This window comes from Leptosomus discolor, chromosome 5 (genome assembly GCF_034619465.1).
Source record: "Leptosomus discolor isolate bLepDis1 chromosome 5, bLepDis1.hap2, whole genome shotgun sequence".
Taxonomy (NCBI): domain Eukaryota; kingdom Metazoa; phylum Chordata; class Aves; order Leptosomiformes; family Leptosomidae; genus Leptosomus; species Leptosomus discolor.
The window spans coordinates 8,518,005-8,531,119 of NC_141395.1; the positions used below are offsets into that span (position 1 = coordinate 8,518,005).

General features: G+C 40.7%; 1 protein-coding gene across 1 annotated transcript in view; it reads left to right on the forward strand.

Annotated features, from left to right (window-relative positions):
- NCKAP5 (NCK associated protein 5) overlaps positions 1–13,115 on the forward strand; it is a 272,102-nt gene that overhangs the window by 74,009 nt on the left and 184,978 nt on the right. The window contains exon 4 of the mRNA XM_086465475.1: positions 6,594–6,727. Within this exon, the coding sequence (XP_086321601.1) occupies positions 6,594–6,727 (134 nt within the window). The remainder of the gene's footprint in view (positions 1–6,593; positions 6,728–13,115) is intronic.

Sequence of the window (13,115 nt, forward strand, 5' to 3'; positions counted from 1 at the left end):
TGTGTTAAATATTCTCGTGTAGACTTTTTTTGACAAAATAGTGCTCCATTTTGGCATGATTAGTAGTACCATAGTAAAACCCTTCTTACGAGGCACTGGGGAAGCAAAGAACAAATTCGAGAATACAGAAGAATCTTACTTCTATTTAAACAGTAGCCCTTCTCTCTACTTAAAAAGTAACCTTTAAGATAGGAAGAAATTACATTCGTGCCTCTTCTAAGGCATTTTTGATATTTAAACTCATCAGTCCAGTTATATCTAGCTGTTCTAAAGAATTGCTTTTCATGAGGCTCAAACATAAGCTAAACAGAACAAGGAAGGACTAGTTCCTATGTAGATGTTGGGCTGGCTCCGTTATGAATAGCAACACCCTGTATCGTATGCATGGTGTGTGTATACTGAATGCTTTTAATTTTTCACTTGCAGTTATCTATAGTTTTAAATTTTGATGCACAGCTACATTTTTGTGTAACACATAGGTAACATTATTGATCAAAGGAGTAGTGTGATTTTTTTTCTGAAAGATAAATTAAAAAGTTAAAAATAAAATACTCTGGTGTGGTGGGTTGGTGTTGTCCGGCTGCCAGGCACCCACCCAGCTGCTCTCCCACTCCTGCCCCTCAACAGGACCAGAGGAGAAAATAAGAAGAAAAAAGCTCGTGGGTCAAGATAAAGACGGAGATCACATACCAATCACTCTCATAGGCAAAACAAACTTGACTTGGGGAAGATTAATTTATTGCCATTTAAAATAGATTTGGGTAGTGTAAAACACAGACAGATTTAAAACAACACTTTCCAAAGTGCAGTTTGGGGGTTTGATTCCCCAGCTGCCCCCACTGGGGTGCAGGTTGAGGCCAGACCATGACAGTCCCTCTGCTGGGCCTTCCTCCTCCCAAGTGTCCCCAGCTCCAGCATGGTCCCCCTACGGGCTGCAGTCCTTCAGGAGGTGTCCCCCATGGTCCCCCCATGGGCTGCAGTCCTTCAGGAGGTGTCCCCTGTGGTCCCTCTACAGGCTGCAGGGAAATACCTGCCCAGCACAAGGAGCGCCTCCTCCCGCTCCCCCTCCCTGGGCCTGGGCACTCGCTGGGCGGTTTCTCACACTTTTCCCCTCACTCCTCACCGCTTCTGTGACGTTTCACCCTCTGTTAAATACATTTTCCCAGCGGTGCTGACGGGCTCAGCTGTGCCCTGCGGCGGGGCTGGCTGGAACCGACTGGAACCAACTGGAACCATCCGTGTCCGGCACGGGGCAGCCCCAGCCTCTCCCCACAGAGCAGCCCCGCAGCCAGCGCCCGGGCACAGACACACAACACGTCTGATCCACTGACATGAAGAAAAAGTAAGATTATTAGGGTGGCACATTGTGGAGGGGCAGGGGAAAATGTTTTCAAGTAGAAAGGCAAGGAGGGCTGAGCTGTCCGCTGAGCAGGTTTAACATGGAGGGCACAAGATCACCAGTGCTGAGGAGGGGAGAGAAGCAGGTCCAACAAAAAGGGTGGGGTGAGACTAGAGGGTTTGGAGTAAGAAATCTGCTTGAGTTAGTCAAATGCTTGACCCTTGTGGAGAGAAGTCCCTGAGTGCTTCTCTGGGAAGGTACAGTCATGGAGCCGGTCCCGTCATTCAAACGAGACATCTGCTGATTTTATTTGCTGCGACAGGTAAAGGAGTTAAACTGCAAGTCCCTCACTTGGCAGGCTTGAGTGTGTTGTCCATGTCCAAATTTAAAGTTGACAGCGAAATAGCCCAGAAAGGAAGAAGAGGTAAGAAGGCAGCCTTTCTGTACAAAACCTTAAGGTGCTACATGTTCGCTCTGCATGCTGGGTGTCAAACTGGCCAGAAACGAAGCGCCCACAGTGTAGCTCCTGGCCCCGCAGCACCAGGCACTGCCGTCTGCCGCCCGCCGCGTCCACTTCTGTGTTTTGTCACTTCTGCGATTTCTGCTGGCTGTGGCAGCATCAGGGGTCACTTGAGAGAGGAGACGTTTGCCGTTTGGTAGAACATGAAAGAACCAGGTGCTGATGGTTTTGACACATCCCAAGGGAATTAGAGACATAAACAGTTGAGCACCTCTTAGGAGACACTTGTTGTGTGGCTGCTCTGGGTCAGTCTGTAGACCAAGAGCATGGCTATTAACCAGGAACTCTGAAAATAAGCGTTGCTCTTGGCCTCTTCGTGGAGTGCTGAGGAGCAATTTGGATTTTCCTGTCAAATACATGCACTATTTTTGGTGTAGCCATAAATAGTTTTCATGCGTTTTGTTTTGATCATGAGTATCTCAAATTGGATTCCTTCCTTAACTTTGAGGAGACAAGTTAATGTGTGGTACATGTCCCTGACTGGATGAGAAATGAAACATTTTGACACGAACATTTCTACAGCTACACAAAAAGGAACTCGTTGAAGTGCAAACGCTGGCTCACGAGCATAATGAGCAGCCAGTGAAACCTGATTGCTGAAATGTTCATGAAAAAGTAATTGCAAACAGTATTTGTTCAAGTGTTAAAATATTCCAGTACTTGCACAAAAGTATTGGTGGAGTTTGCTAACCCTGTATTTCACTCTAGTTTGTTCACATAAAATTTTTGCATATTTGGAAAGTTATCAGAAATTTGACAGGGTGTTGTGATGAAAGTCAGGCTATCTGGAGAGGCTGAAAAAGGGAAGAGTGAAGAAAGGGAAGCACGAGTGAAGTAAAGGTTATACTTCTAAGAGGAGAAGGTTATAGCTGTGCTGCAGGAGGCAAGGAGAGGAAGCAGGAAAAATCAGTTTGAACAGAGCTCATGGAGAGAAAACACTGCAATTAAAGAGGAATTGGCAAGTGGGAACACATATAACTTCATTGGAAGATGGCAGTGATTTTCCTGGTGTTAAAACATACTGATGCATGTCACGTGATCTTTCTTTTTTTTATTTAACCTTTTCTTCACATGGCATGCTAATTGTATCCCTTTCCAGGAAGCTTATGTTCACTGTAAAACCTTGAACCATTTCTGGCTAGTTCATTTCCTTTCACACACCTTTATTTTGTACAGAAATAAAGTGGGGTTAGCACAGAGAGGTTATAAAGGGGGTTATGACCATGCAAAATTTCTGGAGAATTCAGGGATATGTTACCTGCTTCCAAGAGACAAAAAAAAAACCCATCTCTGTTTAAGCCTGGCCTTTCTGTACGTTTGGCTCACTTCTGTCTTCTGACACTTCATTATGGCTTTTCTGGGTTTGAATAAAAATGTAGTTCTCTCTTGTAGATAAGATCACTACTGTGGGAGGTACTTTCTGTGTGTAGTGTACATGAGTGTTTTGTGTCCTGGAGACTGAAAACTTTCAAAGTGTGGGTGGTCTCTTACTCCTTCCCCCCCCCCCCCCTCCCCCCCCCAGTATTTAATGTCTGTGATCTGGCTGAAAGCAGATCTGCTTTCTGCCTGCAAGAAAGGGCAGAAGTGCCTCAAGGTTGCCAATAAATTATTGTGAAGAAGCACAAAAATGAAGGGGCTGATGGTGTTATTGCTTTGTGGCTATCCTGCGGGCAGTCTTCTCCCCTTTTTCGTAATTTGGAAATTTTTAGTAGCTGGGAAGAGAACCCTGAATTTCAGCGCCATAGGTTAGTCCTTTTGTTTCTGGTCTTCTAGCCTTGCAACTTGTTCGTTGTTCATCGCTTACCCTGAAAGGAGAATTACAGCAACAGTATGTGCTCATGTAACCAGTGCCGTGTCGTAATGCTTGCCCATGAGGTGGCCGAATTCGAACTGGACATTTAACTCAGTCCAGAAGTTCCTAATGTTTAGACACACCATTCCTGTAATGCTATTTTTCTTGTAATGTGAATTTGTGTTTCCTTATGGGTGCTTTTCTTAAGGTAGTTCCTGGGTCCTTTCTTCTTCTTAAAGAAAAACAAAAACCATGTGGATGTGCTGTTCTTTTTGTGTAGGACGGTAATACAGACTTCCCCACATGAACAGAAGGACTAAATGGTAGCAACAGCATTCTCTGACCTATCAGCCAGAGGTACATGAAACCTAGAAATAGCTTGTACAGCTCTTTGACCTGTAGGGGAAAGTTCTTATTTGTGAATCTCTGCTGTATATTCAGTGCTGTACTAGAAAATGTGGGTTTGTGATTAGCAGCAGCATGGCCATGCACATAGATACAGCATGCTCGTTCGCAGGACAGTCAATGGAGCTGTGTGGAACCTGCAAAGCATCCTGGCAGCGAGGTGGAGGACAGGGTACTCACCTGCTTTCCGAAGTGTCATGTTTTGTCTCACCCCCTTGGGGAGCTGTGGCTTTGTACTTAATGTAGAAGGAGGGTTTATTTGAGGACCAGAGCATGGTCAGCGCAGCAGACATACAGAGGTAGTTGCTGTATCCGAATAAGACCGTTGTGGCAGTAATGATGCTGAATGAGCGTTGAAGGCATGGCTGAATCTCTGATCTTCAGTCCATTGTCACAGTTGCATCAAGTAGCTCAGGCACAGCCTGAGACAGCTTGGACGCTCAGGGGTTCACAGCAGTAACTGATTTGCCTCCGAGATGTCTTACCAGTTACTGTAGGGACAGTTACATATTTGTTTTTAAGCCAAATTTCTGCAGATACCAGTATCTTCTGAAAGCTTGGCTTAAGCCCTGAGTGGTAACTATATATTTCTTTTAGATAATTTTCCTTGCTGCCCTCTGACTCTCTGGAAGCTCTAGATGCCTCTTCAGCAGCAGTGAAATGCTTCTATAAGAGAAGATGCTGCCAGTATTCAGCAAGGGCCTCTGGAACTGTATTACAAATTTTGAAGCTGGCATTGACAAGGTCTAAGCTGGAGAAATGCTGACTGCTTTGAATATTCTTCCGGTGTCATTAGCCTGAGTTATCCTTTGTGAGCTGTACTCTGTACGGCTGCTGTGTATCTTCTGCCTGGTGCTGAGCACTCTCTGCTCTTCTCAGTTTGACAGAAACCAAGGGCTACTCAGCACCTGGCAGAACATGGCTATGTAAGAGAGATTTTAGATAGTTTAGGTAGAACAATTATTTATTTTCTAGTAATTTGTTTCTTGTTTTGAAGTTTTCCATTTTCCAGATATTACATATGACCAACCAGACAGAAGCCCTCTGTTCTCTGAGAAATTCCCCCTATTTTTTCACAAGTGTATAGATACTTCGTTTAATCCTTTGCAGCCTCCCTTTGTGGCATCTGCTTATTTGTCACTGTCTTTAAGATCCCTTTTCCACTTGGTGGTGTTCATATTTTTGGTCCCTTGGTTACTGCTATTGTAAATTATTATCCAGTAAGATTTATAGCTGTGAGACTTGTACAAATAGTTTCTGTCCCCCATTTAATGGTTTAACACTAAGATACCTTCGTTATTTTCTAATGAAACTGTATGTATAATTTCTAGATAGATTTTTGCAGGTATGTCATGAAATTTTATGTCAGCAATGGAACTACATCAGACTGTTTGATAGGCTACAAACGACACTGCACCATGGGCACAAAGTTTTTTCAAAGCATATAGGTCGTGAACCCACTGTAGATTTACAGTGATTTAATGCTTTCTTAGACAACTGACGTTGGAACACCTTCACTGATGGAATATAATGTAGTACTGTGTATATTGCTTGGGGTTTTTTTATTGATTTATCATGTCATTTGAATGCACAAAGAAAAATTTAATTTAATTTAATTTCCATTTAACAGTGTCAAATAGAAAAAGCTGTATATACTTTTTTTAAAAAAATCTAATAGCATTTTTTATAACTTTTCAGTTCATTCCCCTGCTTCTCCTAATTTGCATTTAGCTACTTTTAAAAGTGTTTTGAAATCGTTAGGTACCCTGTTATATGGTGTTCTTTCTTTTTTAAAAAAAAAACCAAAACAAGATTAGGCCGTGACATATGTAGGTTTATCCAGGTAGCACTGTATGTTGTGGGTTGCGTTTTTTGGTCCTATGTTTTAAGAATTAGCAACAACCATATGCTATTTGCCTTTGAGAAGTATTAGTAAAATTAATGACATTTTTATTTCTCTCATATTTGTTCAATTGGTACTCAGTTTTTAAAAACATATTGTTTGTCATAGTATTTTTTTTGGTAAGTTCAAATAGACTCTGTCCTACTGATCCTCCTCTCAGTCAAGCCAAGAAAACTTGTGGCTGAAGAATCAGGTCCTTCTCTGCTTGTGAGATTCAAACATTAAGGGACGGATGATAAGTTTTCCTCTTGACTTTTTTCATGCTTCCCATGTCTGCATTGAAGCAAGATAGATCACAGATCTCAAATGTAATTTTTTACATTTATTTTGAGTGGAGGTGAAGAAAAAGAGCTTTGAAGGAGAGGGTGGGTGTTTGTTTTTAAAAATGCTGACTTCAGTGAGTCTGAGCTGTGTAAGAGTAGCTCAGTGTGATGGACATACTCTGAAAGGCATTCCATTTCTAGTTTGGTATTCTGTGTAACACTGCTACACAAAAAAAAAAAAATGAGGGGACTGGATAGCTAGGGTAATTATTTTGATTGTTTGGTGATTTTTTCCCAAATTAAATCTAAGATTCTTGCTAAAAATATGTTTTATGTGTAAAGTTAATAAATAACTTTTTGTGGTCTTTCAGCGTGAGAAGCTGATACATGAGTTGGAGGAAGAAAGACATTTAAGACTTGAGAGTGAAAAAAGATTACGGGAGGTGACACTAGAGTCGGAGCGTAGCCGAGCTCAGATGCGTGGGCTGCAAGAACAGTTTTCCAGGTAGGTTGCATGAGTAAACTATGTTCAAAGTACGGGATGATCATACTTTGGTGCAAAAAGATTGATCAAACCTGTTGATAGCTTGCGTGGATAGAATCAAAGGCAAAACCTGCTCTCCCTCTGAAATTCTGTAAACATAACGGGCTTTTGGCTAAGTGATTGTTAGCATCCTGTAAAACTTGAAAGGCTTATACCATCATTCCATGTAATGGTGAACGTTTTCATTTCTAGAGATTTTGCATTTGTTCAAATTCCCAATAACTTTCTAAGAACAGGTCTTCACGTCTCAAAAAGCTCGTGTCATTGATAAGTCAGTATGTGGTTGTTTGTGTCTGTTAACCAACAAGAATGGGTTTGATCAATCCGAATAAAGGAAAAAAAAAAGTGATGCCTTTTACCAGCTGGGTAATCATTCTGCTTGCTCGTGCTTCAAATCTCTTCCTGCATTGACTGGACCAGAGCTTTGTGCTAGAACAGAGCTCCGCTTACAAGGAAACCATCTTAGAAGTGGGATTTAAGAGAAACTATTCATTCATATGACAGTAAGGATTTGAGTTATTTATTGTTTTCATGATGCATGATGAGATCTTGTACATCAAATAGAATTTTTATTGTCTTTGTCACATGAACAGTAACAAAACAATCAAAACAAAATCAAAAGAGACAATGGAATTTCATGTTGTATATTTTCCATCAAGACTGAATATTAACTTGTTCCCTTGGGCCCCTGAATCATTGTAAAGTTCAAGTTCAGTTTAATATGGTGAAAACAAGCTGTGGGGTGGGATTTTCCTTTGGTTACTTTTGTTGGGGTTTATAGGGTTTTTCTATGTTGGGCATTTTTCTGTTTTTCTTTTTTTTCCTAAGTGTCTGCCACACTGCTCCTCTGATCTGAAACTGGGTTTCTAGGCAACGCTGCAAAAGCTCTTAATAGCAATAATAAAAGTTCTTCGGATCGGTTATTTTGTTTTTGGAAAATTTCCATTAATGCTCTTCAGATTTTGAAAAACTACCAAAATGTTCAGATGAATCTGAAATTCTTTTGCTAAAAATACTAAGGATATTTCTTTTTTAGCTTTCTGTTCTTGTTCTTATGCTATGATCTTTGGTTTCAATTTTTACTCATTCTGATGAGACTCCCTGAGTAGCATACATGAAACAAATCTACCCTATGAGTATTCCTGGTTAGAATATTTAGCTCTATTATATATTGATCTTTGTTTATGGAAGAATATCCTGAGGTCCTGATTTTAGAACAGTATTATTGTTACAATAACTGGAAGCCTTTGAAATAAACTTTGAAGGTGTTGGAGCAATGATTAAGAAGAGAAGGGGTGAGGGGAAGCCCATCTCCACAGTAACACACCCAGTAACTTGGTAAAATTTAAACTGTTGCATATTCAGATCTTTTCAGGATAACCTTTCATTATTCCTGTGAAACTGCAGTAGTCTGCTTCCCTTCTATGGTGTTTCTGGGAAGAATAACTGTTTTATTAGTTAGGATTCCTGAAGTCCACTATCTTCAAATTAATCCTTTCTTTTTCTTCCATTACTATTTTCAGTCTAGCTTGCTCTGGTCTATCAGGAAGCAGAGGGATGCAAGTTCTTTGGATTAAAGTTGTTTGTCTCTTTATTTTCGTACCTCTGATTTAGATAAAGGTGAATGCTGCCTAAATCAGTATTATTTTCTTTTTAAGGCTGTCTGCACGTTAGCTATACTGTTTGAAGGCAAACTCAAATACCACTTTTCATTAATGGCACCTTGGTTTGCCCTGTTATGACCAATGATGAAAACAGCTGTTGGCTTCACTGGGATATGATTTTATCTTAGTGTAGACTGGATGCTAGGAAGAGAGTGTATCACTTAAATAGTTCATTTGCTTTTAAAACATTATGTTTGTTATGATGAATATTAGAGGCTATTTTGTCTTATGTTTAGTAGAATATTAAAGTTTTATAACAGACTTTCTTCCTAAACAGGTGTCTTTTTTTTTACTCTACTTGGGTAAATAATGAAACTGTCAACTGGATAATCTTGTGCTGCTTAGAGATTCTGTATTGTTTGAAGGATTTGAGACTTTTCTTCTCAATTTGAGAACATTTAAATAGGACAAGACAGGTGGTGATATGAGGAAATGTTAAAATTGAGCAAATTGGCGGAGGATGGCTAGAGAACAATAGGCCCAACCATTCTGGCTTTCAGATGCAGGTAGACTAACGTAAGAACAGATACTATAGTTTAAGTCTTTTAAATATGTGTAATTCCTGAACTGAGTGGATTTACATAGACATTCCTACATATACATGCAGAGCAGTAGGTTAAACTGTGATTTGGAGGATGTTTCTTTGCATCTCAAGATATTTTCTCTGCATGTTTGAAAGAATGGAATGTAATAGTTTGTGGAAAGCTGTAAGCTGACCTCTGTAATCAGGGGAGGAAAGCTGCCTATTCCTATCTGAAATTGTGTGAAAACTTTAATCTGTCATATAAGCATATAGTTGGAGATTGAGGACTTCTGAAGGCAAGGGTTTTTTTTTATTGATTGACGTTTCTGTTCTTACCAAGTAAGCAATATTCCAGGCTAGGAGTCTGAAATAAATCGACGTTCCCTTTCTTAACATCTGTATAAATCTGCCAGAGCCTTAAAGTGACACAGTGGTTAGTTTGATAAATATGTGACAATTGCTGTAGAAGGAGAAAGAGCTTTTAAAACCAAATTTCTTTCCCCAAATTGTATAGTGGTGTATCCATGTAGTTTTTAAATTGTTTTCTAATTTTATTGGAGGTAAATATATTCAAGGTGCGGAAAGATCCTGCAGGAAAAACATTTAATGCTAAAGCTAGGATTTTACACTGTAGTTCGATGTAGTTATTTTTGCATTGCCTTACTATAATCTCACCTTGAGGTGAAATCCCTGATGTTTTCTTTCTCGCAACCACTGAGATCTGTTGCTTTGCTGCAGCTGTTTGGTTCAATTCTATAAGGCCATTTTTGGCATGACAACGTACAGATGAATGTTGCTCGGATGCATGGAGACTAACCCTATAAATACCTGTCAGCTCAGTTTCTTCCAAGACAGTGTCATGCAGCCTGATTTTCCTGTTTTATTGTTGACAACTGTCAGGGTGGGTCACCATTTAGCTTAATATTATGCCTGCTGCCTCTTTATCCAGCTCTGGAGGAAAATAAGTTAATTCCTTTGGGGTTGTTTTTCTTTTTTTCTTTTTCTGGGTTTTTTTTTGCTTTTGCTCACAGTTTAACATTAGTTCCTCCTTGAACTTCTTACATCTTGGACATTAGAGAAGAAAATACACAGCGCCTCACATACATCCTGGTTCTTGGTTTTAGCTGTGCTTTTCCTACTTTTAGCATCTTCCTAGAACGGTAGGAACAGAAATGCAGCAACCCTGCCTGAAGCAGTTGGTGTGATTTATAGTATCACTCTAAAACACACACTAATACACACACTATAAATTGATTACATTTCTCTGCTGTACATCAGTGAGCAATAGAAGTTGTTGTCTGTTGAGTGTATACAGTACATGTGACTCCAAGCTGGGATTAAATGTTAAAGCAGTAAAGGAAGTAGCTTTACTTGTTATTTTGATTGCTATTTTGGTCTAAATGAAAAAAGTTCAATAAACACAGTATTGTAAAGTATATCCTTAAACAGTAATTGAAGAGGCTAGTATCAAATCTTAAAATCGCCTTTGGGTAAATTTCAAAAATTCTTTCAGTTAAGATGATGTTGTTTATAGGTATCAATGTCTGTGACTGGGAATCTGCCTCAGGCTTTTGAGAATGGATGTTACTGGAAAAGTAGGAAATGGTCCTTGTTTGGTGCGCCAGGGTCCTGCGAACGGGATGAGTGCAGTTCTCATTAGATTGTATTTCAGCATTCCCCTCACATTAATATTGACTGTAGGATTAGCCTGTCGCTTCTGACAAGGGAAAGAATGACTACGACAAATCTGGTAACACTTTGTATAAAAGGACTGTGTGGCCATTGGTTTAAGCACATCCTACTTGGTTTTCTCCAGTTATTGTTGTTTCCCCTTGCTCCATTCTGGCTTGTCAGCAGGTGAGCAGCTGTGGTAAAGTAATTTCTTTTTGGCATTGCATCAGCATGTTGATATTGCATCATCACATCATAATTTCTAATGCTGTCACATCTGCTTGAACGAGAGGTCACCACCGCCTTGCACTTCCGTGGCCTTACTGCCATGAGTGGTAATCCACATACAGCAGAGACCGTGCCTGAGAAGTATAAACCAGTAGGACACCTCAGCCGCCCCTGTGGTCAGTCAGTTTGTCTAATGCCCATTGAATGCCAATTTAAACCATTAATAACATTTTCATCTGGTTTCTGGGGAAATTAAAATGCTCTCCTGGCAGCCATTGATGGTATTCCTTTGATTTTGTCATAGCAGGGATGAGTAAAATACTATGTGGGAATCACTCCTTGTCTCAGAAGATTACAGAAGGAGCTGTCTACAGTTTTCCTCTTTTCTTTTGTGTAGTTCTGCAGTAATCTCTTATCATCCTCCCCGAGTGGCCTGTATGTAGGGTTACTGGGGGAGGCAGATTGTCACAAAGATAGAGTTTATATCAAAGGCTGACCCTGTCATCCTGCTGTATGTTTTTAGATACCACCAGATTTTATTAGCTGTTCCTGTGTGAAATGATACAAAGAAAACTAGTGAGTAAGTATGAAATACAACTTGTTGACTTGAAAGTGCTCCACGTCTAGTGCGTTATGTCACTTGTACAATTACCCTCTGCTTCGCTGCTGACTACAAGATGGCCATCTTCAAACATGTTGTGGTGGGTCGGCCTTGTCTAGCTGCCGGGTGCTCACCTGACCACTGTCTCACTCACCCTCCTCAATAGGACTGGAAGAGAAAACAATAAGAAAACAAAACGCTCATGGGTTGCAATAAGGACAAGCAGATAAATCAACAATTACCATCAAGGGGAAAACAGACTCAACTTGGGGAAGACGAATCTAATTTATTACCAATTAAAAATAGAGTAGGATCGTGAGAAACAGAGACAAAACTAATACCACCACTTCCCACCCCTCCCTTCTTCCCAGACTCAACTTCATTCCTTTGTTCCTGACTCTTCTGCCTCCTCTCCTGAGCAGCATGGTGGGCAGCAGGGAGTGGGGAGCTGCTGTGGTCAGTTAAAACGCTTTGTCTCTGCCGCGCCTTCCTCCTCACCCTTTTCCCCCACTGCAGCGTGGGGTCCCTCTCACTGGGGTCTTCGAGTGCTGGGATGCCTCTCCTGTATACGGGGTAGGGGAGGTGGGGCTGATGTTCTGGAGCTGCTGCTGTCGCTGGGCTGGGCAGAGCGCTTCGCTGGAGGACTGCTTCACTCTTGGCTGCACTCGCTGAGCCTCAGGACGTGGTGTGAATACCGCTCTCCTAGGGCTTTGACCTGATGCTGAGGGTATCGATCTTGTTTGATTAGAATTGACAGAGTAAAATAATGAAGTTTCTTTTAGATTCACCCTGATGGGGCGAGTATATTAGTATTTTTATTTATGTACATGTACAACACTTAGGTACATATTTGACCTCTAATCGTTGCTCAGAACTGTCAAGCACTATTCTAAGTAAGATCAAGAAACTTTTGTGTGAATAGTCTTCAACTGGCAGAAAATAATAGAATGGTTTTACTAAACCCATGAAATTAAGCCTGAAGAGGAAGTTGCCCCAAAATGTATATGGAATTTGATCCCACTCGGTTCTCAGGCTGCTTTGCACTACATGTGCTGCTTTCCTGTTTGACCAACAAGAAGAAAAAAAAGGGATTTTACAATTTTTCATACCAGGCTTAATTTTTTCCACTCTTCTGTCCTGTGTATGATACAGTGGTTTTGAAAGTACGTACACATTAGAGCTATCTTCAAAGAATGTGTTTCTTCGTTTTCTTCAGAAAGTACAATTTCCATTCTCATGTTAGAAACCATCAGGTTGAAATACATATTTTCATACAGAAGTTGAGAAAGAGCAAAAGCAATGAGGTCAGAGTGACTGCAGAGAACTGAAGAACCAGTGTAAACTCGAAACACAGAAGTCATGCAAGGACCAGAAATTATAGCAGACTATATTGCATGATGTATACTTGCATAACACTTTTAGAGAGCAATGGGTTGCTTTGCTTCAGGCATTATTAAAGATGCACGTAGAGGTACATGCAGTTCCCGATCTTCTGTGGACTCTTAGGCACTGAAGCTGCATTAAGAGCCAGCCCCGTTTCAGTACCCCGATGCACTAGTAAATCATGTGGTGGTTCACGGCAGCTCTTAGTTGCTGAAAGCTTCTTTCAAGGGGTCCAGGGAAATAGGTAATTTTTATCTTCCACGGACAAAAACATGGCTG